This window comes from Ammospiza nelsoni, chromosome 23, assembly GCF_027579445.1.
Source record: "Ammospiza nelsoni isolate bAmmNel1 chromosome 23, bAmmNel1.pri, whole genome shotgun sequence".
In the NCBI taxonomy this organism is placed as follows: Eukaryota; Metazoa; Chordata; class Aves; order Passeriformes; family Passerellidae; genus Ammospiza; species Ammospiza nelsoni.
This window is the reverse complement of record NC_080655.1, coordinates 3673993-3699487: the sequence shown is the minus strand read 5'-3', so window position 1 is coordinate 3699487 and position 25495 is coordinate 3673993. Positions and strand designations below refer to the sequence as shown.

General features: G+C 37.9%; 1 protein-coding gene across 2 annotated transcripts; it reads left to right on the top strand.

Moving 5' to 3' along the window:
- Positions 1–2055: 2055 nt before the first annotated feature.
- Positions 2056–23779, top strand: NUCKS1 (nuclear casein kinase and cyclin dependent kinase substrate 1). 2 transcript variants are annotated; one of them, XM_059488097.1, is made up of 8 exons: positions 2056–2300; positions 13777–13826; positions 17423–17528; positions 19587–19642; positions 19910–20062; positions 21622–21774; positions 22776–22925; positions 23499–23779. In XM_059488097.1, the coding sequence occupies exons 1-8, from the start codon at positions 2284–2286 to the stop codon at positions 23696–23698; spliced, it is 885 nt and encodes a 294-aa protein (XP_059344080.1). In that variant the 5' UTR covers positions 2056–2283; the 3' UTR covers positions 23699–23779. The 2 variants fall into 2 exon arrangements, with proteins under 2 accessions (XP_059344080.1, XP_059344081.1); XM_059488098.1 differs by having other exon boundaries at positions 2057–2300; positions 22779–22925.
- The last annotated feature ends 1716 nt before the right edge of the window (positions 23780–25495 follow it).

Sequence of the window (25495 nt, the reverse complement as noted above, 5' to 3'; positions counted from 1 at the left end):
TCAATTTTAATTTCAATTTTAATTTTAATTTCAATTTCAATTTTAATCTATTTTAATTTTAATTTCAATTTTAATTTCAATTTTAATTTTAATTTCAATTTTAATTTCAATTTTAATTTCAATTTTAATTTATTTTAATTTAAATTTTAACTTAATTTTAATTTTAATTTTAATTTTAATTTCAATTTCAATTTCAATTCTCTTCATTTTGGGCCTCTTCACTCCACAATCCGCCAGAATTCCCAAGGAATTCCACAGAAACTCCAGCAGGGCGTGGAATGAAATAAAATGATCCAAAAATTGAAATTTTCCCAATAAATCTGACCACGTTTGTACCATGGAATGCAGAATAAAATGTAGAAAAATCGGATTTAAATGTATAAAAATAGGATTTAAATGCATAAAAATAGGATTTAAATGTATAAAAATCGGATTTAAATGCATAAAAATAGGATTTAAATGTATAAAAATAGCATTTAAATGTATAAAAATCGGATTTAAATGTATAAAAATCGGATTTAAATGCATAAAAATCGGATTTAAATGTTATTTTTATTCAAATGGAGGGATGAATATGCAAAGACCACAATGCCAAGCAAACGTGAGGAGCTGCATATTAATGAATATGGAATAATCTTAATTTTTTCATGGTTTTTTAATGGATTTTTTCGAACAAAAATGAGGAATTTTAGGGGTTTAAATGGAATTTTAAGTGTAAAAATTAAATATATTCATTGGGATCTGCACGAATGGCGCTGGATCGCACAGGGAAAATGGTGCTGGGGAAAAAAAAACCAAAATTATAATTTCTCCTAAAAATCTGATCGTATTTGTATCATCAAACCATCTTCTCCCCTCATAAAAATAGGATTTAAATGGATTTAAAAATAAGATTTAAATGTTATTTTTATTCAAATGGAGGGATGAATCTGCAAAGACCACAATGCAAAGCAAAAGTGAGGAGCCGCCATTTTAATGACTGTGGAATATTTTAATTTTTCATGGTTTTTTAATAGATTTTTTCTAACAAAAATGAGGAATTTTTGGGGTTTAAATGGAATTTTAAGTGTAAAAATTAAATATATTCATTGGGATCTGCACGAATGGCGCTGGATCGCACAGGGAAAATGGTGCTGGGGAAAAAAAAACCAAAATTATAATTTCTCCTAAAAATCTGATCGTATTTGTATCATCAAACCATCTTCTCCCCTCATAAAAATAGGATTTAAAAATCGGATTTAAATGTTATTTTTATTCAAATGGAGGGATGAATCTGCAAAGAACAAAATGCAAAGCAACAGTGAGGCGCCGCCATTTTAATGACTGTGGAATATTTTAATTTTTCCATGCTTAAATCATCTCCTTTTCGAACAAAAATGAGGAATTTTGGGATTTCTGGCGAGTTTCAAGTGCAAAAAAATCCAAAATTTTCACTGCACTTCGCAGAATTGCGCATGGGTTAAGAGCTGACATGCACAGGGGGAAAGGGCGATGTTGATATCAGTGCTGGTGTCGGAATTTGCCGCTGACACCGAATTTTTACATTTTTTATTAATTACAATTAACGCCACCGAGCGCGCGCCCGGGGCCGCCTTTTCCCTCCAAAACCGCGCCGGGCCCGCGCGGCGAATCTGCGGATCGGGCCTTGAGGCGCCGCAGCGCCCTGGAAAATTACCGGAGAAACGGGAAAAAATTGCAGCGTGCTGCCGGTGCTGGGAGGACGCGGTGGGCGCGGGGGGAGCGGCGGGACGGGGCGCGGAGGCGCCGCGGTAACACCGGGAGCCCGTGGCGAATCTGCCGCCGGGGCTCTCCCGCGTGCGGGCCGCGCTGCCCGCCCTCCCCGCGGGGACAGTGGGCGGGACCTGCGCACCGTGATGGTTCGAACGAACCAATGGGGTGCGAGCTCTCTCTGCTTATAACCAATCAGCGGCGGAGGGGGGGCGTGGCCGGCGGGGTCGGCGGTACCGCCCCCCCGCTCGCATCCTCTCGGCGGGGCGAGCGCGACCATTTTGCGGGGGGGAGCGGCGGGAGCGGGTCCGGCACCGACACCGGCACCGCCAGCGGGATCGGGGAGCGACACCGCGATCGGCGCCGGGGCCGGCATCGGGGAGCGGCACCGGGGGCGGCGGCGGCGCCTGACGGGGGAGCGGCGGCTCCGCAGGCGCGGCCTGAGGCGCTGGGCCCAGCGCTCCCGCTCGCTCCGGGCGGCCTCAGCGGCCCCGGCGGCCTCAGCGTCCCCGTTAGCTCCGCGCCCGGCCCCGCGCGGCCCGCAGCGCCGGGAGGATGTCGCGGCCCGTCAGGTGAGCGCCGGCGGGCCGAACCCGCGCAGGGCAGGGCGGGCAGGCCTCGCTCGGGGCAGGCCGTGCGGGTTTCTCCTCTATTTCCCCTTGTTTCCCCCCCGCTAACTTGGCACGGCCACCGCCATCCCCGCCGCATTTCTCCCCGCGCCGCTCTCCCGCGGCCGGGGGGGGCCGCGGCGGGGCTGCCCCGCGGCCGCTGTCCCACATTTTGTAACGGGGGAAAAGCGAATTTTTTTCATCGCCGCCGCCGCCGTGACCCACTTGGCGCGGGGCGGGCGCCGCTCTGGCCGCCATCCGCGGCCCCCTCCGGGCGGCGGGGCCGGGCCGAGCACGCTGCCGGGGGAGGGGACGCGGTGCCATCCGGCGAGGGTCCGGGGCACGGGGGCTGTGCATGGGGAACCACGCGTAGGGGAGGAGCCGCCGGGAGCCGCCCCCTCGGTGCGAGCGCCGCTCCTCACGCCCTGCTCCGCCCGCCGCGCGCTCCGCCATCGCCTTCCCGCCGCTCTTTTCTGTCTTTTTGGTTTTATTTCTGAGCGTTTGGCAGCCGGGCTGTGCTGGCGAGGTGGGTATGGGGGTGTTGGTGGGGTGGGATGGAGCGGGGTGGGTTTGGGGATGTGCGGCGTGGGGAGGAAAGGGCTGGAGCTGTCTCAGGGTGGGTATTTGGGGAATATTCCCTCAGTGTTTGGGATATTTCTTCCCTCAGAGGGTGCTGGGCACTGTGCAAGCTCCCCGGGGAATGGGCACAGAGCTCCGGGAGAGTTTTGACAACGCTGGGTGTGGGCTCGGATGGAGCGGGCTGGGTTTGGGGATGTGCGGCGTGGGGAAGGGAAGGGCTGGAGCTGTCTCAGGGTGGGTATTTGGGGAATATTCCCTCAGTATTTGGGATATTTCTTCCCTCAGAGGGTGCTGGGCACTGTGCAAGCTCCCCGGGGAATGGGCACAGAGCTCCGGGAGAGTTTTGACAACGCCGGATGGAGCGGGCTGGGTTTGGGGATGCGGTGCCTGAGGGAAGGGCTGGAGCTGTGTCAGGGTGGGTATTTGGGGAATATTTGGAAGAAATATTCCCTCTGTTTATTCCCTCAGCGTTTGGGATATTTGTTCCCTCAGAGGGTGCTGGGCACTGCCCAGGGATTGGGCACAGCCACAGAGCTCCGGGAGAGTTCGGGTGGGCTCTGTGGGGAGGATGGATCGTGGTGGATGTGGGGATGTGTGGCATGGGAAAGGGAAGGGGTGGAGCTGTGTCAGGGTGGATATTTGGGGACTATTTGGAAGAAATATTCCCTCAGGATTTGAGGTATTTTTTCCCTCAGAGGATGCTGGGCACTGCCCAGGCTGCCCAGGGTATGGGCACAGCCACAGAGCTCCAGCAGAGTTTGGACATTGCTGGGTGTGGGGTGGGATGGAGCAGGGTGATTTTGGGGAGTGGGTGCTGAGGGAAGGGCTAGAGCTGTGTCAGGGTGGGTATTTGGGGAATATTTGGGATATTTCTTATCTCAGAGGGTGCTGGCACTGCCCAGGTTCCCCAGGGACTGGGCACAGCCGCAGAGCTCCAGCAGAGTTTGGACAGCACTTGGTGGGGTGGGATGGAGCGGGGTGGATGTGGGGATGTGTGGCATGGGAAAGGGAAGGGCTGGAGCTGTGTCAGGGTGGATTTTTGGGGACTATTTGAAAGAAATATTCCCTCAGGATTTGAGGTATTTTTTCCCTCAGAGGGTGCTGGCACTGCCCAGGGACTGGGCACAGTCACAGAGCTCCAGCAGAGTTTGGACATTGCTGGGTGTGGGGTGGGATGGAGCGGGGTGGTTTTGAGGAGTGGGTGCTGAGGGCAGGGCTGGAGCTGTGTCAGGGTGGGTATTTGGGGAATATTTGGGATATTTCCTCTCCCAGAGGGTGCTGGCACTGCCCAGGTTCCCCAGGGACTGGGCACAGCCACAGAGCTCCAGCAGAGTTTGGACAGCACTTGGTGGGGTGGGATGGAGCGGGGTGGATGTGGGGATGTGGTGCCCGAGGGCAGGGCTGGAGCTGTGTCACGGTGGGTATTTGGGGAATATTTGGGATATTTCCTCTCCCAGAGGGTGCTGGCACTGCCCAGGCTGCCCAGGGAATGGGCACAGCCACAGAGCTCCAGCAGAGTTTGGACATTGCTGGGTGTGGGGTGGATGTGGGAATGTGTGGGATGGGAAAGGGAGGGGCTGGAGCTGTGTCAGGGTGGGTATTTGGGGAATATTTGGGATATTTCTTATCTCAGAGGGTGCTGGCACTGCCCAGGTTCCCCAGGGACTGGGCACAGCCACAGAGCTCCAGGACAGTTTGGACGTTGCTGCCAGGGATGCCCAGGGTGGGATTTTGGGGTGTCTGTGCAGAGCCAGGAGCTGCTCTGGATGATCCCTGTGAGTTTTTCCCCTCTCAGATATTCTGTGATTCCCTTGTGTGCCAAACCTTTACCAAAGAGGTGACAAAAAAGTGAACTCTGATTTAAATTGGCTTTATAGCAGAGGTGTGAGGTTTCCCACGGTGTTCTTGTCATGCTCTGGAATTTCCTCATTCTCAAGTGATTGCTTGGGGTTTGATTCCATTCCCAGTTGGGGTTTGCTCCCATTCCCAGTTGGGTTTGATTCCCAGTTGGGGTTTGATCCCATTCCCAGTTGGGTTTGATTCCATTCCCAGTTGGGTTTGATTCCATTCCCAGTTGGGGTTTGCTCCCATTCCCAGTTGGGGTTTTTGCTCCCATTCCCAGTTGGGTTTGATTCCATTCCCAGTTGGGGTTTGCTCCCATTCCCAGTTGGGTTTGATTCCATTCCCAGTTGGGGTTTGCTCCCATTCCCAGTTGGGGTTTTTGATTCCATTCCCAGTTGGGGTTTTTGATTCCATTCCCAGTTGGGGTTTTTGCTCCCATTCCCAGTTGGGGTTTTTGATTCCATTCCCAGTTGGGGTTTGCTCCCATTCCCAGTTGGGGTTTTTGCTCCCATTCCCAGTTGGGGTTTTTGATTCCATTCCCAGTTGGGGTTTTTGATTCCATTCCCAGTTGGGTTTGATTCCCAGTTGGGGTTTTTGATCCCATTCCCAGTTGGGCTGGCCTGTGGATGTTGGGTGTCTTGGCTAATTTAATTTAAAAATACAAACTAATTGTGACAATGCCATGTCTGTACATTGAGGGCTGACAGCATTTGTATTTAAGTAATATCTCTCATAACTAAAAATAAAAATGGGACCCAGGAGTGGCTCAGGGATGGGGGAGCTCCCAGAGCGGTGCTGGTGTGACTCTGCTGCCTCAGGGGATGCCTGGAGATTTCCCCAGGTAAGGAGGAAAAGCAGTCTTGAAAATTCTTTAAGAGCAGAGCCTCTGAGCTTGCTGGAATTAAGTATTTGTTGTGAAAGTTTCAAAAACAAAAATTCAAATAAAACACCTCTGTCCACTCCTGGAATGTTGTGAGAGGTCTCCCTGCTCTCAGGCTCTGCTCTGCAGGAAAATAAACCTGGCACGGGGCAGGACAGATGGAGCAGTGCCTTATCTCCTGGATTTGATAACCCTTGCAGGGCAAAAAAGGGAAATATTCAGTAAATATTCAATAGAAATGGATTATATTGCTCTGCTAGCCAGAAAACCCTGCCTACAGATTTAAATCCATTCCTAATTTAATGCTGGAATGAAGTTTTTTCTGCCTGATTTTTGGTGAAATGGAAGCCTGGTGAAAAGTTTTACATCAGAGTGAGATGTGGAGTTTTCTTCTGGTGAGTGCTCTTTGAATTAATTGGTGTTTTCTGCTGGTTTTGGTGGAATTTTTGTGCACCTGAAGCAGTGAAATTCATAAAATTCATCTAAATCCCAAGTTTTTACTGGGCTTGTTGTGAAAATTTGACCTAATGGACGTATCAGTGCCTTATCTCCTGTATTTGATAACCCTTGCAGGGCAAAAAAGGGAAATATTCAGTAAATATTCAATAGAAATACATTATATTGCTCTGCTAGCCAGAAAACCCTGCCTACAGATTTAAATCCATTCCTAATTTAATGCTGGAATGAAGTTTTTTTTGCTATTTTTGGTGAAATGGAAAAGTGAAAAATTCTTTAATGTGGAGTTTTCCTCCAGTCAGTGCTCTTGGAATAAATTGGTGTTTTTGCTGGTTTTGGTGGAATTTTTGTGCACCTGAAGCAGTGAAATTCATAAAATCCATCCTAAATCCCGAGTTTTTACTGGGCTTGTTGTGAAATTTGACCTGATAGATGCATCAGTGCCTTATCTCCTGGATTTGATAACCCTTGCAGGCCAAAAAAGGGAAATATTCAGTAAATATTCAATAGAAATGGATTATATTGCTCTGCTAGCCAGAAAACCCTGCCTAGAGATTTAAATCCATTCCTAAATTAATGCTGGAATGAAGTTTTTTTACTGATTTTTGGTGAAATGGAAAAGTGAAAAATTCTTTAATGTGGAGTTTTCCTCCAGTCAGTGCTCTTGGAATAAATTGGTGTTTTCTGCTGGATTGTGGCTGAATTTTTGTGCACCTGAAGCAGTGAAATTCATCAAATCCATCCTGAATCCCAAGTTTTTACTGGGCTTGTTGAGAAATTTGACCTGAGACTGTCAGAAAAAGGCAAGGAGTGAAAACTAAAGAAAGCTGAAATTATTGAATTTCTGCAGCTCTTGGGTAACTCTGCTGAAGTGCTGCAGAAAGAGCTGGGGCTGTTTATGGGGAAAAATTCAATTAAATTAAATATTTGGAGCTGCTATTTCTATATTTATATATATTTTTTTAATATATGTATTTATTTATGTTGTATATATTTTAATATATTTATATGTATATTTTATATATTTTTATATTTTACTACTATACTTTATATCTACTTTATATCTACTTTACATCTACTTTATATATACTTTATATATACTTTATATATACTTTATATATACTTTATATATACTTTATATATACTTTATATATACTGTATATATACTTTATTTATACTTTATTTATACTTTATTTATACTTTATTTATACTTTATATATACTTTATATATACTTTATATATACTTTATATATACTGTATATATACTTTATTTATACTTTATTTATACTTTATTTATACTTTATTTATACTTTATTTATACTTTATATATACTTTATATATACTTTATATATACTGTATATATACTTTATATATACTTTATATATACTGTATATATACTTTATATATACTTTATTTATACTTTATATATACTGTATATATACTGTATATATACTTTATTTATACTTTATATATACTTTATATATACTTTATATCGACTTTATATCATCTTCATATCGACTTCATATCTAACTTTATATCCACTTTATATCCACTTTATATATTACTTTATATCTACTTTATATCTACTTTATATCTACTTTATATCTACTTTATATCGACCTTATATCTACCTTATATCCACTTTATATCCACTTTATATCCACTTTATATATCTACTTTATGTTTACTTTATGTTTACTTTATGTTTACTTTATATTTACTTTATATTTACTTTATATTTACTTTATATCTACTTTACTTTATATCCACTTTATATCGACCTTATATTGACTTTCTATCGTCTTCATATCTAACTTTATATCCATTTTATATCCACTTTATATCCACTTTATATCCACTTTATATCTAATTTATATCCACTTTATATCTAATTTATATCTAATTTATATCTAATTTATATCTACTTTACTTTATATTTACTTTATATATACTCTATATCTACTTTATATCTACTTCATATCTACTTTATATCTACTTTATATCTACTTATATATTACTTTATATCTACTTTATATATAACTTTATATATACTTTATATTTACTTTATATCTATTATATATCTACTTTACTTTATATATACTTTATATATACTTTATATATACTTTATATATACTTTATATATACTTTATATATACTTTATATATACTTTATTTATACTTTATATATACTTTATATATACTTTATATATACTTTATTTATACTTTATATATACTTTATATATACTTTATATATACTTTACTTTATTTATACTTTATATATACTTTATATATACTTTATATATACTTTATATCGACTTTATATCATCTTCATATCGACTTTATATCATCTTCATATCGACTTCATATCTAACTTTATATCCACTTTATATCCACTTTATATATTACTTTATATCTACTTTATATCTACTTTATATCGACCTTATATCTACCTTATATCCACTTTATATCCACTTTATATCCACTTTATATATCTACTTTATGTTTACTTTATGTTTACTTTATGTTTACTTTATGTTTACTTTATATTTACTTTATATTTACTTTATATTTACTTTATATCTACTTTATATCTACTTTACTTTATATCCACTTTATATCCACTTTATATCGACCTTATATTGACTTTCTATCGTCTTCATATCTAACTTTATATCCATTTTATATCCACTTTATATCCACTTTATATCCAATTTATATCTACTTTACTTTATATTTACTTTATATATACTCTACTTTATATCTAACTTTATATCCACTTTATATCCACTTTATATCTAATTTATATCCACTTTATATCTAATTTATATCTAATTTATATCTAATTTATATCTACTTTACTTTATATTTACTTTATATATACTCTATATCTACTTTATATCTACTTCATATCTACTTTATATCTACTTTATATCTACTTATATATTACTTTATATCTACTTTATATATAACTTTATATATACTTTATATTTACTTTATATCTATTTTATATCTACTTTATATATACTTTATATACTTTATATATACTTTATATATACTTTATATATACTTTATATATACTTTATATATACTTTATATCGACTTTATATCGACTTTATATATACTTTACATCCACTTTACATCCACTTTATATCCACTTTACATCCACTTCATATCCACTTTATATCCACTTCATATCTATTTTTATATCGGTGTATATTTATATATATTTATATATTTTTATATGTATTTTTATATATTTTTTATATTTTCAGCCCAGACCCAAACCTGTCTCTGTGCTGAGTCCCGAGTCCAGTTTTTACCCAAATTTAACCCCAAAGTTTGGGTTTGGGTCCCTTTGTGTCCCCAGGTGCCACCTCCTGGTGCTGCTTTAAATCAACCCCCTGGAAATTTAATTATTATTTAATTATTCCTTAACTGCTTTAATGATTGCTGCAGAAATAATTTCATTGTTCAAAACCCTGAAATGCTGAAAACCTTCCAGAACTGGAGTGAGGAGTCAGCCCAGACCAAATCTCTGCGGTCTGAACTGGCTGCCTTGATCAGCAATTAATTAATGCTAATTAATTAATTGACAGTGAATGCAGCGTGAACGTGCTGGGAGGAGGAGGAGGATGAGGAAGGATCCTGGTGCTGGGTGGAGTTTAATTTTGAAATTAAATTGAATTATTGGCTGCCTTCATTATCAATTGAAATTAAATGGAATTATTGGCTGCTTTCATTATCAATTGAACTTATATTGAATTATTGGCTGCTTTCATTATCAATTGAAATTAAATGGAATTATTGGCTGCCTTCATTATCAATTGGAATTAAATGGAATTATTGGCTGCCTTCATTATCAATTGAAATTAAATTGAATTATTGGCTGCCTTCATTATCAATTTAAAATAAATTGAATCATTGGCTGCCTTCATTATCAATTGAAATTAAATTGAATTATTGGCTGCTTTCATTAGCAATTGAAATTAAATTGAATTATTGGCTGCTTTCATTATCAATTGAACTTATATTGAATTATTGGCTGCTTTCATTATCAATTGAAATTAAATTGAATTATTGGCTGCTTTCATTATCAATTGGATTTAAATTGAATTATTGGCTGCCTTCGTTATCAATTGAACTTATATTGAATTATTGGCTGCTTTCATTATCAATTGAAATTAAATGGAATTATTGGCTTTTCATTATCAATTGAAATTATATTGAATTATTGGCTGCCTTCATTATCAATTGGAATTAAATGGAATTATTGGCTGCTTTCATTATCAATTGGATTTAAATTGAATTATTGGCTGCTTTCATTATCAATTGAAATTATATTGAATTATTGGCTGCTTTCATTATCAATTGGATTTAAATTGAATTATTGGCTGCCTTCGTTATCAATTGAACTTATATTGAATTATTGGCTGCTTTCATTATCAATTGAAATTAAATGGAATTATTGGCTTTTCATTATCAATTGAAATTATATTGAATTATTGGCTGCTTTCATTATCAATTGAAATTATATTGAATTATTGGCTGCCTTCATTATCAATTGGAATTAAATGGAATTATTGGCTGCCTTCATTATCAATTGAAATTAAATTGAATTATTGGCTGCCTTCATTATCAATTTAAAATAAATTGAATCATTGGCTGCCTTCATTATCAATTGAAATTAAATTGAATTATTGGCTGCTTTCATTATCAATTGAAATTAAATTGAATTATTGGCTGCTTTCATTATCAATTGAAATTATATTGAATTATTGGCTGCTTTCATTATCAATTGAAATTAAATTGAATTATTGGCTGCTTTCATTATCAATTGGATTTAAATTGAATTATTGGCTGCCTTCGTTATCAATTGAACTTATATTGAATTATTGGCTGCTTTCATTATCAATTGAAATTAAATGGAATTATTGGCTGCTTTCATTTCCTTGGGTTGGTGTTTTATGGGGCAGTTACCTTGGAATAAAACAGCTGGGATTGATATTTTATCAATAGAAGAGTCGGGATTTGATGCTTTATCAATAAAAGAGTTGGATTTGATATTCTATCAATAAAAGAGTTGGGATTTGATGCTTTTTTAATAGAAGAGCTGGGATTTGATATTTTATGAATAGAAGAGTTGGGATTTGATGCTTTATCAATAAAATAGCTGGGATTTGATATTTTATCAATAAAAGAGCTGGGATTAGATATTTTATCAGTAAAAGAGTTGGATTTGATATTTTATCAATAAAAGAGCTGGGATTTGATATTTTATCAATAAAAGAGCTGGGATTTGATATTTTATCAATAAAAGAGCTGGGATTTGATATTTTATCAATAAAAGAGTTGGGATTTGATATTTTATCAGTAAAAGAGTTGGATTTGATACTTTATCAATAAAAGAGCTGGGATTTGATATTTTATCAATAAAAGAGTTGGGATTTGATATTTTATCAATAAAAGAGCTGGGATTTGATATTTTATCAATAAAAGAGTTGGGATTTGATATTTTATCAATAAAAGAGCTGGGATTTGATATTTTATCAATAAAAGAGCTGGGATTTGATATTTTATCAATAAAAGAGTTGGGATTTGATATTTTATCAATAAAAGAGCTGGGATTTGATATTTTATCAATAAAAGAGTTGGATTTGATATTTTATCAATAAAAGAGCTGGGATTTGATGCTTTATCAATAAAATAGCTGGGATTTGATACTTTATCAATAAAAGAGCTGGGTTTGATATTTTATCAATAAAAGCTGGGATTTGATATTTTATCAATAAAAGAGTTGGGATTTGATACTTTATCAATAAAAGAGCTGGGATTTGATGCTTAATAAAATAGCAGGGATTTGAGATTTTATCAATGGAAGAGCTGGGATTTGATATTTTATCAGTAAAAGTTGGGATTTGATATTTTATCAATGAAAGAGTTGGCATTGATATTTTATCAGTAAAAGAGTTGGGATTTGATATTTTATCAATAAAATAGCTGGGATTTGTACTTTATCAATAACAGCTGGGATTTGATATTTTATCAATAAAAGAGCTGGGATTTGATGCTCTATCAATAAAAGAGTTGGGATTTGATATTCTATCAATAAAATAGCAGGGATTTGTACTTTATCAATAAAATAGCAGGGATTTGTACTTTATCAATAAAATAGCAGGGATTTGTACTTTATCAGTAAAATAGCAGGGATTTGTACTTTATCAATAAAATAGCTGGGATTTGTACTTTATCAATAAAATAGCTGGGATTTGTACTTTATCAATAAAATTTGGGGTTTGCTGGACACGGTGCTGATGGAATCCCCAATTCCCCTTTGTGGCTCTCAGTAAATTCCAAACCCAGCTGGGTGTTCTGGTTCCAGGCTGCTGGAATTCGCTCCCAAAGCTCCTGAAATGAAAATTCCCAAAGCTTTAAACCAGGGACAAACGGAAAATAAACCTGGGGAGAGGCAGGAACTGCACAGGGAGAGTGCAGGGTGTGGGATTTGTAATCTTTGTGTGTTTATCAAAAAGAAAATTCACATTCTGAGGCTGTAATCAGATTATTAGAAACTCTCCTCAGGAAAATGCTGTTTGTGCTTTAATATACTTATTAATTAATTATTAGTTACACATATCCTTTGTGTTCATTCTGGCTGCAGAGCTGCCTGAATTACCAAAGTTTTTTTGGGATATTTTTGGGCTCCAAATGCAGCTCTAAATAAATAATGTGATATTTCTTTGTTATTCCTTAAAACTTTATTAACCCTGAAGGAATTAATTCCTAATTTTTTCTCCTTTGTGTATTTATCAAAAGTAATATTCATATTCTGAGACTGTAATCCAGATTATTCTAAAATCTCCTCATGAAAATGCTATTTATGCTTTAATATACTTATTAAAGTATATTAATAATTATTAATTACACATATCCTTTGTGTTCATTCTGGCTGCAGAGCTGCCTGAATTCTCAAAGTTTTTTTGGGATATTTTTGGGCTCCAAATGCAGCTCTAAATAAATAATGTGACATTTCTTGTTCCTTAAAACTTTATTAACCCTGAAGGAATTAATTCCTAATTTTTTCTCCTTTGTGTATTTATCAAAAATAATATTCATATTCTGAGGTTGCAATCCAGATTATTCTAAAATCTCCTCATGAAAATGCTAATTATGCTTTAATATACTTATTAAAGTATATTAATAATTATTAATTACACATATCCTTTGTGTTCATTCTGGCTGCAGAGGTGCCTGAATTACCAAAGTTTTTTTGGGATATTTTTGGGCTCCAAATGCAGCTCTAAATAAACAATGTGACATTTGTTGTTCCTTAAAACTTTATTAACCCTGAAGGAATTAATTCCTAATTTTTTCTCCTTTGTGTATTTACCAAAAGTAATATTCACATTCTGATTCTACAATCCAGATTATTCTAAAATCTCCTCATGAAAATGCTAATTATGCTTTAATATACCATTAAAGTCTATTAAGAAGTATATTAATAATTATTAATTACACATATCCTTTGTGTTCATTCTGGCTGTAGAGCTGCCTGAGTTACCAAAGTTTTTTTGGGATATTTTTGGGCTCCAAATGCAGCTCTAAATAAACAATGTTTCATTTCTTATTCCTTAAAACTTTATTAACCCTGAAGGAATTAATTCCTGATTTTTTCTCCTTTTTGCAGGAACAGGAAGGTGGTGGATTACTCCCAGTTTCAGGAATCAGATGATGCTGGTAAATTCAATTTTTTTCCTTAATTTCCCCATTATTCCATGCACATTAATGAATGTTCTGTTCTAATCCCACCCTCAGCTGCAGCTCTGAGGAGTTTCTGTTTTTCACAGCCTGAGCTCTTAATGAGCATCTGAAAATGGAATTATTCTCATATGCTTAAATTAAATTAAATTAAATTTTTAAAATTTTTAAAATTAAATTTAAAAATTCAATTTTTCCTTAATTTCCTCATTATTCCCATGCAATTAATGAATGTTCTGTTCTAATCCCACCCTCAGCTGCAGCTCTGAGGAGTTTCTGTTCTTCACAGCCTGAGCTGTTAATGAGCATCTGAAAATGGAATTATTCTCATATGCTTAAATTAAATTTTAAAATTTTTTTAAATTAAATTAAAAATTCAATTTTTTTCCTTAATTTCCTCATTATTCCATGCACATTAATGAATGTTCTGTTCTAATCCCACCCTCAGCTGCAGCTCTGAGGAGTTTCTGTTTTTCACAGGCTGAGCTGTTAATGAGCATCTGGAAATGGAATTATTCTCATATGGTTAAATTAAATTAAATTAAATTTTTAAAATTTTTAAAATTAAATTTAAAAATTCAATTTTTTCCTTAATTTCCTCATTATTCCATGCATATTAATGAATGTTCTGTTCTAATCCCACCCTCAGCTGCAGCTCTGAGGAGTTTCTGTTCTTCACAGCCTGAGCTCTTAATGAGCATCTGAAAATGGAATTATTCTCATATGGTTAAATTAAATTTTTAAATTTTTTTAAATTAAATTAAAAAATTCTTTTTTTTTTCCTTAATTTCCTCGTTATTCCATGCATATTAATGAATGTTCTGTTCTAATCCCACCCTCAGCTGCAGCTCTGAGGAGTTTCTGTTTTTCACAGCCTGAGCTGTTAATGAGCATCTGAAAATGGAATTATTCTCATATGCTTAAATTAAATTTTAAAATTTTTTAAAATTAAATTAAAAATTCATTTTTTTTCCTTAATTTCCTCATTATTCCCATGCAATTAATGAATGTTCTGTTCTAATCCCACCCTCAGCTGCAGCTCTGAGGAGTTTCTGTTCTTCACAGCCTGAACTCTTAATGAGCATCTGAAAATGGAATTATTCTCATATGGTTTGTGTTAAACCAACAATGGGGATAGAAATGTTTTTATTTTTATTTCATTCTGGGATTGTTGTGGTGCCTGGGGCTGCTGGCAGCTCCTTGCTCTGTTCTGGGCTCCTTGGTGCCACTTTTTGCACAGAAAAATGTGGTTTTTATTTATTTTATGGCTCTGGTTGAGCCCACATCATCAGGGATTTAGGGGGGATTGGAGTTAAAAAAAAATAATGTGTGTGAATTAAAATAGTGCTGGGCCACATTTGGAAAAAATGGGAATTAAAATCCTGGATCCCATTGTAAATAATGTAATCTGTGTGGATTAATAAAATATTGCTGGGTCATATTTGGAAAAAATGGGAATTAAAATCCTGGATTCCATTATAAAGTAATGTAATCTGTGTGAATTAATAAAATAGTGCTGGGTCATATTTGGAAAAAATAAGAATTAAAATTCTGGATCCCATTGTAAATAATGTAATCTGTGTGGATTAATGAAATATTGCTGGATCACATTTGGAAAAAATGGGAATTAAAATTCTGGATCCCGTTGTAAATAATGTAATCTGTGTGAATTAATAAAATAGTGCTGGGTCACATTTGGAAAAAATGGGAATTAAAATTCTGGATCCCATTTCTAAAATAATCTGTGTGAATTATGAAAATATTGTTGGATCACATTTGGAAAAAATTGAACCGCTGAATTCAAATTCTGAAACCCATTTCTAAAATAATAGAATTTGTGTGAATTAACATTTTTGGATCCCATTTCTAAAATAATGCAATCTGTATGAATTGATAAAATATTGCTGGATCACATTTGAAAAAAATGTGAATTAAAATTCTGGATCTCATTTCTAAAATAATAGAATCTGTGTGGATTAACATTTCTGATTCCCATGTGTGAAATAATACAATCTGTGTGAATTAATAAAATATTGCTGGATTACATTTGGTAAAAATGTAATTTCTGAATTGAAATACTGGATCCCATTTGTAAAATAATATAATTGTGCAGATTAACATTTCTGGATCTCATTTCTAAAATAATCTAGTTTGTATGAATTTACAAAATAGTGCTGGATCACATTTGGAAAAAATGTAAACTCTGAATGAAAATTTTGGATCCCATTTTGAAAATAATCTAATCTGTGGGAATTAACAAATTATTGTTGGATCACATTTGGAAAAAATGGGAATTAAAAATCTGGATCCCATTGTCAAGTCATGTAATCTGTGTGGATTAACAAAATATTGCTGGATCGCATTTGGAAAAAATGGGAATTAAAATTCTGGATCCCATTTCTAAAATAATGTGTGTGAATTATGAAAATATTGCTGGATCACATTTGGAAAAAATGTAATTTCTGAATGAAAATTCTGAAACACATTTCTAAAAAATTAATATAATCTGTGTGAATTAACAAGATATTGCTGGATCACATTTGGAAAAAATGTAATTTCTGAATGAAAATTCTGGATCCCAGTCTGAAACAATATAAACTGTAAGAATTAATAAAATATTGCTGGATCACATTTGGAAAAAAATTGAATATCTGAATTAAAATACTGGATCCCATTTGTAAAAAAATAATATAATCTGTGTGAGTTAACATTTCTGGATCCCATTTCTAAAAAATGGGATTTCTAAAATAATCTGTGTTAATTACCAAAATAGTGCTGGATCACATTTGGAAAAAATGTAATCTCTGAATGAAAATTCTGAAACACATTTCTAAAAAATTAATATAATCTGTGTGAATTAACAAGATATTCTGGATCACATTTGGTAAAAATGTAATTTCTGAACGAAAATTCTGAAACACATTTCTAAAAAATTTATATAATCTGTGTGAATTAACAAGATATTGCTGGATCACATTTGGAAAAAATTGAATATCTGAGCTAAAATTCTGGATCCCATTAGAAACAATCTAATCTGTGTGAATTAACAAAAATTTTCTGCAGTGTTTTGAGTTCTTGGAAGATAACCTCAATCTAGGTTTGCATTGATGATTAAAATGAGACAAATATGCAGAATTGTTAATTGCAGTGCTTTTATTCATTAAATATTGTGTAAGAATTGTGAGTTGTGCTGGAAATTCCAATTTCATGTCATCCTTTATCCCCTGCCAGCAGTGGGTGCTGTTAGAGCCATGCAGAAATACATCTAAATCCATTTTTGAATGGATTTCTAGAGGAACTAAATGCAAAATAAATCCTGTGACGTTTGGCTGTACAGAACATTTCCACGGTGCTGTGACCAGCAAAGCTCAAATCAGTGATTTCACCCAGGACTTTGCTTCTCTCAACATTTTCTTGAAATTTTACTTTGCTGTGTAAAAAAAAATTTCAACTTTATGAGAATTTTCCTTTTGCTGTGCATGAAATGCTGAGTTTGAGCTGCATCTGAGCAGGGCTGAGTTTGCTGGGGCTGAGTTTTACCCAAAGCCCAAATTTGTGCTGTCTGTCCTGTGCAGATGATGATTATGGAAGAGATTCAGGCCCCCCATCCAAGAAAATCCGCTCATCTCCTCGAGAGGCCAAGAACAAGAGGAGATCTGGCAAGAATTCCCAGGAGGACAGGTAAAAATGGCAAATTTTATTTCTTGGCAACATTTCCTGTGTGTGGGGAGAGGAATTGCAGTGACATTGGGGGCTGAGACAGAAATCGTGTGGGAAACTCTTGTCCATCACTGGGAATGGGATTTGGGCACAAAAATTGGCATCTTCAGGTGGGTCAGGGTCAGATGCAGCTCCTGCAGCCTCTCTGGGCATCCCTGAGGTGCTCATCTCCCTCAGAGGAGATCTGGGAAGAACTCTCAGGAGGACAGGTAAAAAAATACAGTTTTTATTTCTTGGTAACATTTCCCAGAGCTTGTCCTGTGTGTGGGGAGGAGCCATCTTGAGGAGGAGTGGGATTGCAGTGGCATTGGGGGCTGAGACACTGGGGTGAGACAGAAATCGTGTGGGAAACTCATGTCCATCACTTGGACAAAATTGGCAAAAATTGGCATCCTCAGGTGGGTCAGGGCCAGGGGCAGCCCCTGCAGCCTCTCAGGGCATCCCTGAGCTGCTCATCTCCCTCAGAGGATAAAAACAAGAGGAGATGTGGGAAGAACTCTCAGGAGGACAGGTAAAAATGGCAAATTTTATTTCTTGGCAACATTTCCTGTGTGTGGGGAGTGGGATTGCAGTGAGACTGGGGGCTGAGACACTGAGGTGAGACAGAAATCGTGTGGGAAACTCTTGTCCATCACTGGAAATGGGATTTGGGCACAAAAATTGGCATCCTCAGGTGGGTCAGGGCCAGGGGCAGCCCCTGCAGCCTCTCAGGGCATCCCTGAGCTGCTCATCTCCCTCAGAGGATAAAAACAAGAGGAGATCTGGCAAGAACTCTCGGGAGGACAGGTAAAAATGGCAAATTTTATTTCTTGGCAACATTTCCTGTGTGTGGGGAGTGGGATTGCAGTGAGACTGGGGGCTGAGACTCTGAGGTGAGACAGAAATTGTGTGTGGAACTCTTGTCCATCACTTGGACAAAATTGGCAAAAATTGGCATCCTCAGGTGGGTCAGGTGCAGCTCCTGCAGCCTCTCAGGGCATCCCTGAGCTGCTCATCTCCCTGAGAGGATAAAATTTCAATTTCTATTTCTGGGAAGGAGATCTGGGAAGAATTCTCAGGAGGACAGGTAAAAAATACAGTTTTTATTTCTTGGCAACATTTCCTGTGTGTGGGGAGTGGGATTGCAGTGACATTGGGGGCTGAGACACTGAGGTGAGACAGAAATCGTGTGTGGAATTCTTGTCCATCACTGGAAATGGGATTTGGGCACAAAAATTGGCATCCTCAGGTGGGTCAGGGCCAGGGGCAGCTCCTGCAGCCTCTCAGGGCATCCCTGAGGTGCCAGGGATGGGTGGCACTGAGGGCAGGGGACATCTGGAAGTTTTCTGGCTCTTTGTTCCTCATTTTGGGTCATCCATAAACAGAACCTGCTTTGGGAGCTGAGTTGCTCCTCGGTGCTGCCCTGCTGAAAAGTGAAATTTTCCTGTGGAATCTCCATTTTGCAGTGCTCCCAATGATTGCTACAAGAGTCTTGAAATCTTTTTTTTTTTTTGTTTTTTATGACAAATTCCAGCTTCAGGGATGCTGGTTCTGAAGGTCCTTGAGGGTTCTGCCTGCTGGTTCTTGTTCTGTCACCCCAAGATGTCTTTTATTTTCTAAATGAATTAAATTATCAAATCATTTGAGAAAGCTTAGGTCAGACTTATGTCAATTAAGAGCAAGAATTTAAACAATGACATGAAGACAAGTGCTGACTTACAATCTGTCAGGATAAAGGATAATATTTCATTTATAGAGTCCATATAAACCATCAGAATTGTAACTAAACTGGAAACCTTGTGGGTTGGTTCACCTCAATCTGATTATTTCCAGATTTAACTTTTTTTGTGATTCACAATTTGAATTTTATCTTCCCAACCCTGACAACTCCACAGCCAGCTGAGTAATCCTGAAGCATGTCCAGAAAAAGTGAAAATTCTCAGCTTGGACATCATTTTCTCTTTCAAAGTTTTTATTTTCCACACAAGAGGGACTGAAATCAAGGACAAACACTCAGATTTCTCCTTGTGTTGTTTGCAGTGAGGACTCAGAAGACAAAGATGTGAAGACCAAGAAAGATGATTCACACTCAGCAGGTAACTGACAGCATTATCCTGATTTTGTACCTTTAAGTCATATCAATTCAGGAGTAGAATTTGAGACAGAAATTAAATTATTCTGATTTAATTTTGATTTATTTCAAGTCATACGTTGCTTCTTCTGCTGTTACTTCCCACCTTGCTTTGGGATAATTTTTTTTCTTTTTTGTGTTATGTGCTGATCCTATAAAATTTGGATAAATTGATCCTTTCCCTGCGGTTTTTATCCAGAAAAATCCAAAAATTTTCACCTTTTGCTTGCAGATGAAGATTTTGGCAGCGAGGACGACGACGTGGGAGCCGACGACGGCAAAGCCGACAGCGACTACGAGAGCTCCCAAAAAAGCAAAAAAGGAAAAAAGGCCAAACCAGACAAGAACAAGAGAGCAGCCTCCAAATCCAGGAAAAGGCCTGCAGGTAAGAAGGAAAAAAAATGGGGAAAAAATGAGGAAAAACATGAGGAAAAATGGGGGAAAAAATGAGGAAAAATGGGGGGAAAAATGAGGAAAAATGGGGAAAATATGAGGAAAAATGGGGAAAAAATGAGGAAAAATGGGGAAAAAAATGAGGAAAAATGGGGAAAAATGAGGAGAAATGGGGGAAAAATGGGGAAAAATATGAGGAAAAATGGGGAAAAATATGAGGAAAAATGGGGAAAAATATGAGGAAAAATGGGGAAAAATATGAGGAAAAATGGGGAAAATATGAGGAAAAATGAGGAAAAATGGGGGAAAAAATGAGGAAAAATGGGGAAAAAATGAGGAAAAATGGGGGAAAAATGAGGGAAAATGGGGGAAAATATGAGGAAAAATGGGGGAAAATATGAGGAAAAATGGGGGAAAAAAGAGGAAAAAAGGGGAAAAATATGAGGAAAAATGGGGGAAAATATGAGGAAAAATGGGGAAAAAAGAGGAAAAAAAAGGAAAAAAATAAGAAAAAAATGAGGGAAAAAGGGAAAAAAAAAAAAAAGGAGGAAGAAAGGGGGGAAAGTTAAGAGAAAAGGGGAAAAGAAAAGAGGGGAAAAGGAAAAAGAGGGGAAAAATAAGAAAAAAGAGGAAAAAAAAGAAGAAAAAAGAAGGGAAGAAAAAGAGAAAAAAAGGAGGGAAAAAAGAGGAAGGAAGAGGAAAAAGGGAAAAAAAGAGAAAAGAAGGGAAAAAAGAGGAAAAAAAAGGGAAAAAATGAGGAAAAAAGGAAGAAAAGGGAAAAAAAGAAAAATAGAGGAGGAAAAAGGGAAAAAAGAGAGGGGAAAAAAGGGGAAAATGGGGAAAAATGAGGAAAAATGGGGTAAAAAATGAGGAAAAATGGGGAAAAAAGAGGAAAAAAAATAAGGAAAAAATGAGGGAAAAAAGGAAAAAATGAGGAGAAAAGGGGAAAAAAAGGAGGGAGAAAAGGGGAAAAGAAAAGAGGGAAAAGGAAAAAGAGGGAAAAATGGGGAAAAAAAGAGGAAAAAAGAGCAGAAAAAAAAGAAGAAGAAAAAAGAACGAAAAAAAAGAAAAAAAGGAGGGAAAAAAGAGGAAAAAGGGAAAAACAGAGGAAAGAAGGGAAAAAAAGGGAAAAAATGAGGAAAAAAGGAAGAAAAGGAAAAAAAGAAAAAAGAGGAGGAAAAAGAGGGGAAAAAGAGGAGGAAAAAAGGAAGAAAGAGGGAAAAAAGGGGAAAAAAGAGGAAAAAAGGGGAAAAAAGAGGAAAAAGGGGGAAAAAAGAGGAAAAAAGGGAAAAAAAGAGGAAAAAAAAGGAAAAAAAAGAGAAAAAAAAGGAAAAAAAAAGAGGAAAAAAGGAAAAAAAATGAGGAAAAAAAGCAAAAAAATCACTTACTTTGCAGAGGATCTTTGTTGGGTGGGTATTGATGAGGTTGAATTCTCCCCACAGTAACTCAGTGCGTGTTTCAACCCCCTGATAAAAGCCCTAAAAACACTTTGCTGCCTCGTGGGGAGTTTTCTGCTCTTTCCTCAGCCCAGTTTGGGGTTTTTTCCTGCAGAGGACAGCGAGGATGAGAAGGAAGATCACAAAAATGTTCGTCAGCAGCGGCAGGCGGCCTCCAAAGCGGCCTCCAAACAGAGGGAGATGCTGATGGAGGATGTGGGCAGTGAGGAGGAGGAGCAGGAGGATGATGAGGCACAGTTCCAGGAGAGTGAGTGAATGGGATTGGAAAATGGGACAGCAAAGGGGACACAAAGTTTGATTTTGGCTGGGACCCTGAGAGTGGAAGTTGTGCTCCTCATTTTTCTTGTTGTGCTCCAAGTTTGCAGCAAAGGTTTGTGTGTGTTCCACAAAATTTGTCTTCACAAATGGGTAAAATGGGTAAGATTTAAGTCATCAAATACTTAAATTATATTAATGTGGCTGTGGCAATTTGAAAGTTGGAATCTGTCATGAATTTTCACCATTTATTGTCCCTGCCAGCTTGCTTGGTGGGAGATAACCCAGTGCTTCAAAAGTGCTGTGGAATTTTTGCTGTCTCACAAAATTTGTGTCCCATAAAATTTATCTTCACAAACGGGTAAATCTGTTAATCCCATCCCTGCTTTTTAATCCAGAATGAGATTTAAGTCACCAAATACTTAAATTATAGAAATTTGAAAGTTGGAACCCCTCATGAATTTGCACCATTTATTGTCCCATTTATTGTTTGGTCATGTTCAGTGGGAGATTACCCAGCGCTTCAAAAGTGCTGTGGAATTTTTGCAGCCAAAAGTTTTTAAGGTTTAATGACAGATTTTAGGGTATAAACAGAAAATTTAAATAACTGAAGAGTTCACTCAATGAATCTGTAAGACAAGAAACTTCATCTTGGTGCCTTTTCCGTGCAGATTTTTTTTTTATTCCAGGGATGTGTGTTTGTGTTTTCCAGAGATCTCTTTTTCTTCCTAATTTTTGGGGTTTTTTTATTTTCTAGATCTATTAAGCAGCCCTAAAGTTTAATTGTAAACTTCTCAATAATTTTTTCTGCTTTTTTCTGTCTCTGTGGCAATGCTATTGTAAAACCCCCTCGGATTTTAGCCCAGCAGATCAAAGGGAACCCACAAAGCCTCAGAGTTTATCCACAATTCCACTGGCAGATCTCAGCTGTATTTTCCCTTCCTTTTTGGTTTTTTTTTCCCCAAAAAAACTGAAATTTCCTTCTGCTTCCAGCAGATTCAGGAAGTGATGAAGACTTCCTCATGGAAGATGATGATGACAGTGACTATGGCAGTTCAAAAAAGAAAAACAAGAAAGTCTCCAAGAAATCCAAGCCAGAGAGGAAAGAAAAGAAAATGCCCAAGCCCAGGCTAAAGGCTACAGGTGAGTCTGTGCAAATTCAATTCCTCAATTTAAAATCCTCATTTTCTTTTTGCTCCACAGGTTTGGTTGAAATCTTGAGGTCCACAAAAATGTTGGAAATGCCAAGATTGAAATCAGCAGGATGGAATAATGAGCTGGCTTTAATTCTTTATTTAGAGGTTGATTTGGTATCTGTGCCTCTAAATCAACCTCTAAATGAAGAATTAAAAATAGGAGTAAAAACTCATGAAAACTTTCCCTGCTGAGGGGCTGCATTCTGACTTTTTGTGTCTCACAGCCAAATAACAATTTGTGACTTTGTGAAATGGGAACCAGAGGAAAACTGGGTGCATTTCTGCAGGAAATTCAAATTACAGCAATGTTGGGCAAGAGCTGTGTCCATTTCTGATGTCACATCCAGCAATTAACCACCTTTAAAATCTCATTAAATTGCTCTTCAGCTTAATTAAGAGTGCTAAAACCACTGTGGGTATGGCCAAACTTCTGAATTATTTAAAAATCTCAATTTTTTGGGGGGGGAGGTTTTTTTTGCCTTTTCTGCTTCTGAATTTTACAAAGTTTTTCTTTTTCCAGTGACCCCCAGCCCAGTGAAAGGCAAAGGGAAGGCAGGTCGCCCCACAGCTTCCAAGGCAACAAAAGAAAAAACCCCATCCCCAAAAGAAGAGGATGAAGAACCTGAAAGTCCCCCAGAAAAGAAAAAATCAGCCAGCCCTCCACCAGAAAAATCAGGGGATGAGGGCTCTGAAGATGAAGCACCCTCTGGTGAAGATTAAAAGGCAGTTGAGAGGAAAAAAAAAATCTTTGTTTAAAAAAAAAAAAGAGGAAAAAAAAAAAGAAAAAGGAAAAGAAAACAACACTTAGGGGTAGAACACGGTTTTGGCTGTGGCTTGACTCATGGGCTTTGAATGCTATCTTTATTTTCAGCTGGTTAATCCAGTGAAATTCTTTTTTAATAAGAGAAAAACCCTTCTCAACAGTGAGATTTTCAAGTCAGAATGTTCTCTGTTGGCCATTCTGTTCTCCCTCCCCTGCCAAATCTGAAAAGCCATTTGAGACAAATTAGAACAAACCATTGGATTTCTGTTCAATATTGGATTTCTATTCAATATTGGATTTCCATTCAATATTGGATTTCCATTCAATATTGAATATTCAATATTGGATTTCCATTCAATATTCGATTTTTATTCAATATTTGATTTCTTTCCAATATATGATTTTTTTTTTCAATATATGATTTTTTTCCAATATTTTATTTTATTTTTTTTTCCCAAGGGATACTGCAGTTGTGAAGCAATAAGGTTTGAGACTGATCTGTGGAAAAAAACCATATTTACAAATCCTCAAGTAGAATTAGATTTATTTTCCCCAGTGCTGGTAAGAGCTGTTTAAAATTATTCTTCTATATTTGGAATATATGGAGGAAAAAAAAATAATCAAGTTTTGTTTGAACAGATTTAAGATGAGTTTAGTCTCAGCAAAAATAATTCCGGAGGAGGATGGAGCACAGGGAGGAATCCTGTGTTTTTTGGATTTAGGCACGTTTTTCATGGAAAACAATCAAGAAATTCTGAGATGCTCCAGTGTCTTTGATTTTATAAAAAATCCTTCAGATGTTTTGTCTCTGCTGGATAGAAAGCTCTTAACTGCAGCCCATTCCAGAGAAATTCAGATTTTCAGCCTTCAGCTTTCCCATGTCCACTCACCCTTTTATTCCTTCTCTAGAGGGGCAGAACAGGGAGGAGAAATTGGAAAATCATTTTGAAACCTGCTGTCCATTGGGTATGGTGGGAAATGGTTTTATTATGGATTTTTGCAAGGAAAAAAAACCTAAAATAGCAGATAATGTGAAATGAGATTGTTCAGCTGTTGGGGTGAGCAGAGGATTGCCCTGAGCCAGCCCTGGGTGTTCCTTCCCTTCCCTTCCCCTTCCCCTTCCCCTTCCCTTCCCTTCCCTTCCCTTCCCTTCCCTTCCCCTTCCCCTTCCCCTTCCCCTTCCCCTTCCCCTTCCCCTTCCCTTCCCTGTGCCCTCACAGAGCCCCGGGGATCATCGCTGGCATGGGGGGCACAGCGGGCACTCCCTGTGCCCACCCTGCTCCTGTGGGCTCTGTAGGGCCAGCTGCCCTCATACCTGTGGGGTCAGCTCCCCTTTTTCCTGTAGGGTCTGTGGGATCTGCTCGCCTTCTGCCTGTAGGATCAGCTCCCCACCCCTCCTGTGGGGTCTGTAGGATCAGCTCCTGTCCCTGCCTGTGGGCTCTGTGGGGTCAGCTGCCCTCATACTTGTAGGGTCTGTGGGGTCAGCTCCCCTTATACCTGTAGGTTCAGCTCTTCATCCCTCCTGTGGGATCTGTGGGATCTGCTTCCCTTGTGCCTGTAGGATCAGCTCCTCCTCTGTGGGGTCAGCTCCTCAACCCTGCCTGTGGGATCTGCCCCTCTTCTGCCTGTAGGATCAGCTCCCCACCCTTCCTGTAGGGTCTGTGGGGTCAGCTCCCCTGCTCCGGTGGGGTCTGTGGGGTCAGCTGCCCTCATACCTGTGGAGTCTGTGGGGTAAGCTCCTCTTTTTCCTGCAG

Coding starts and splice junctions, on each gene's coding strand:
- NUCKS1 (XM_059488097.1), top strand. Junction 20,063..21,621: donor ATCCAGGAAAAGGCCTGCAG/GTAAGAAGGAAA, acceptor TTTTTCCTGCAG/AGGACAGCGAGGATGAGAAG. Junction 22,926..23,498: donor GCCCAGGCTAAAGGCTACAG/GTGAGTCTGTGC, acceptor TTCTTTTTCCAG/TGACCCCCAGCCCAGTGAAA.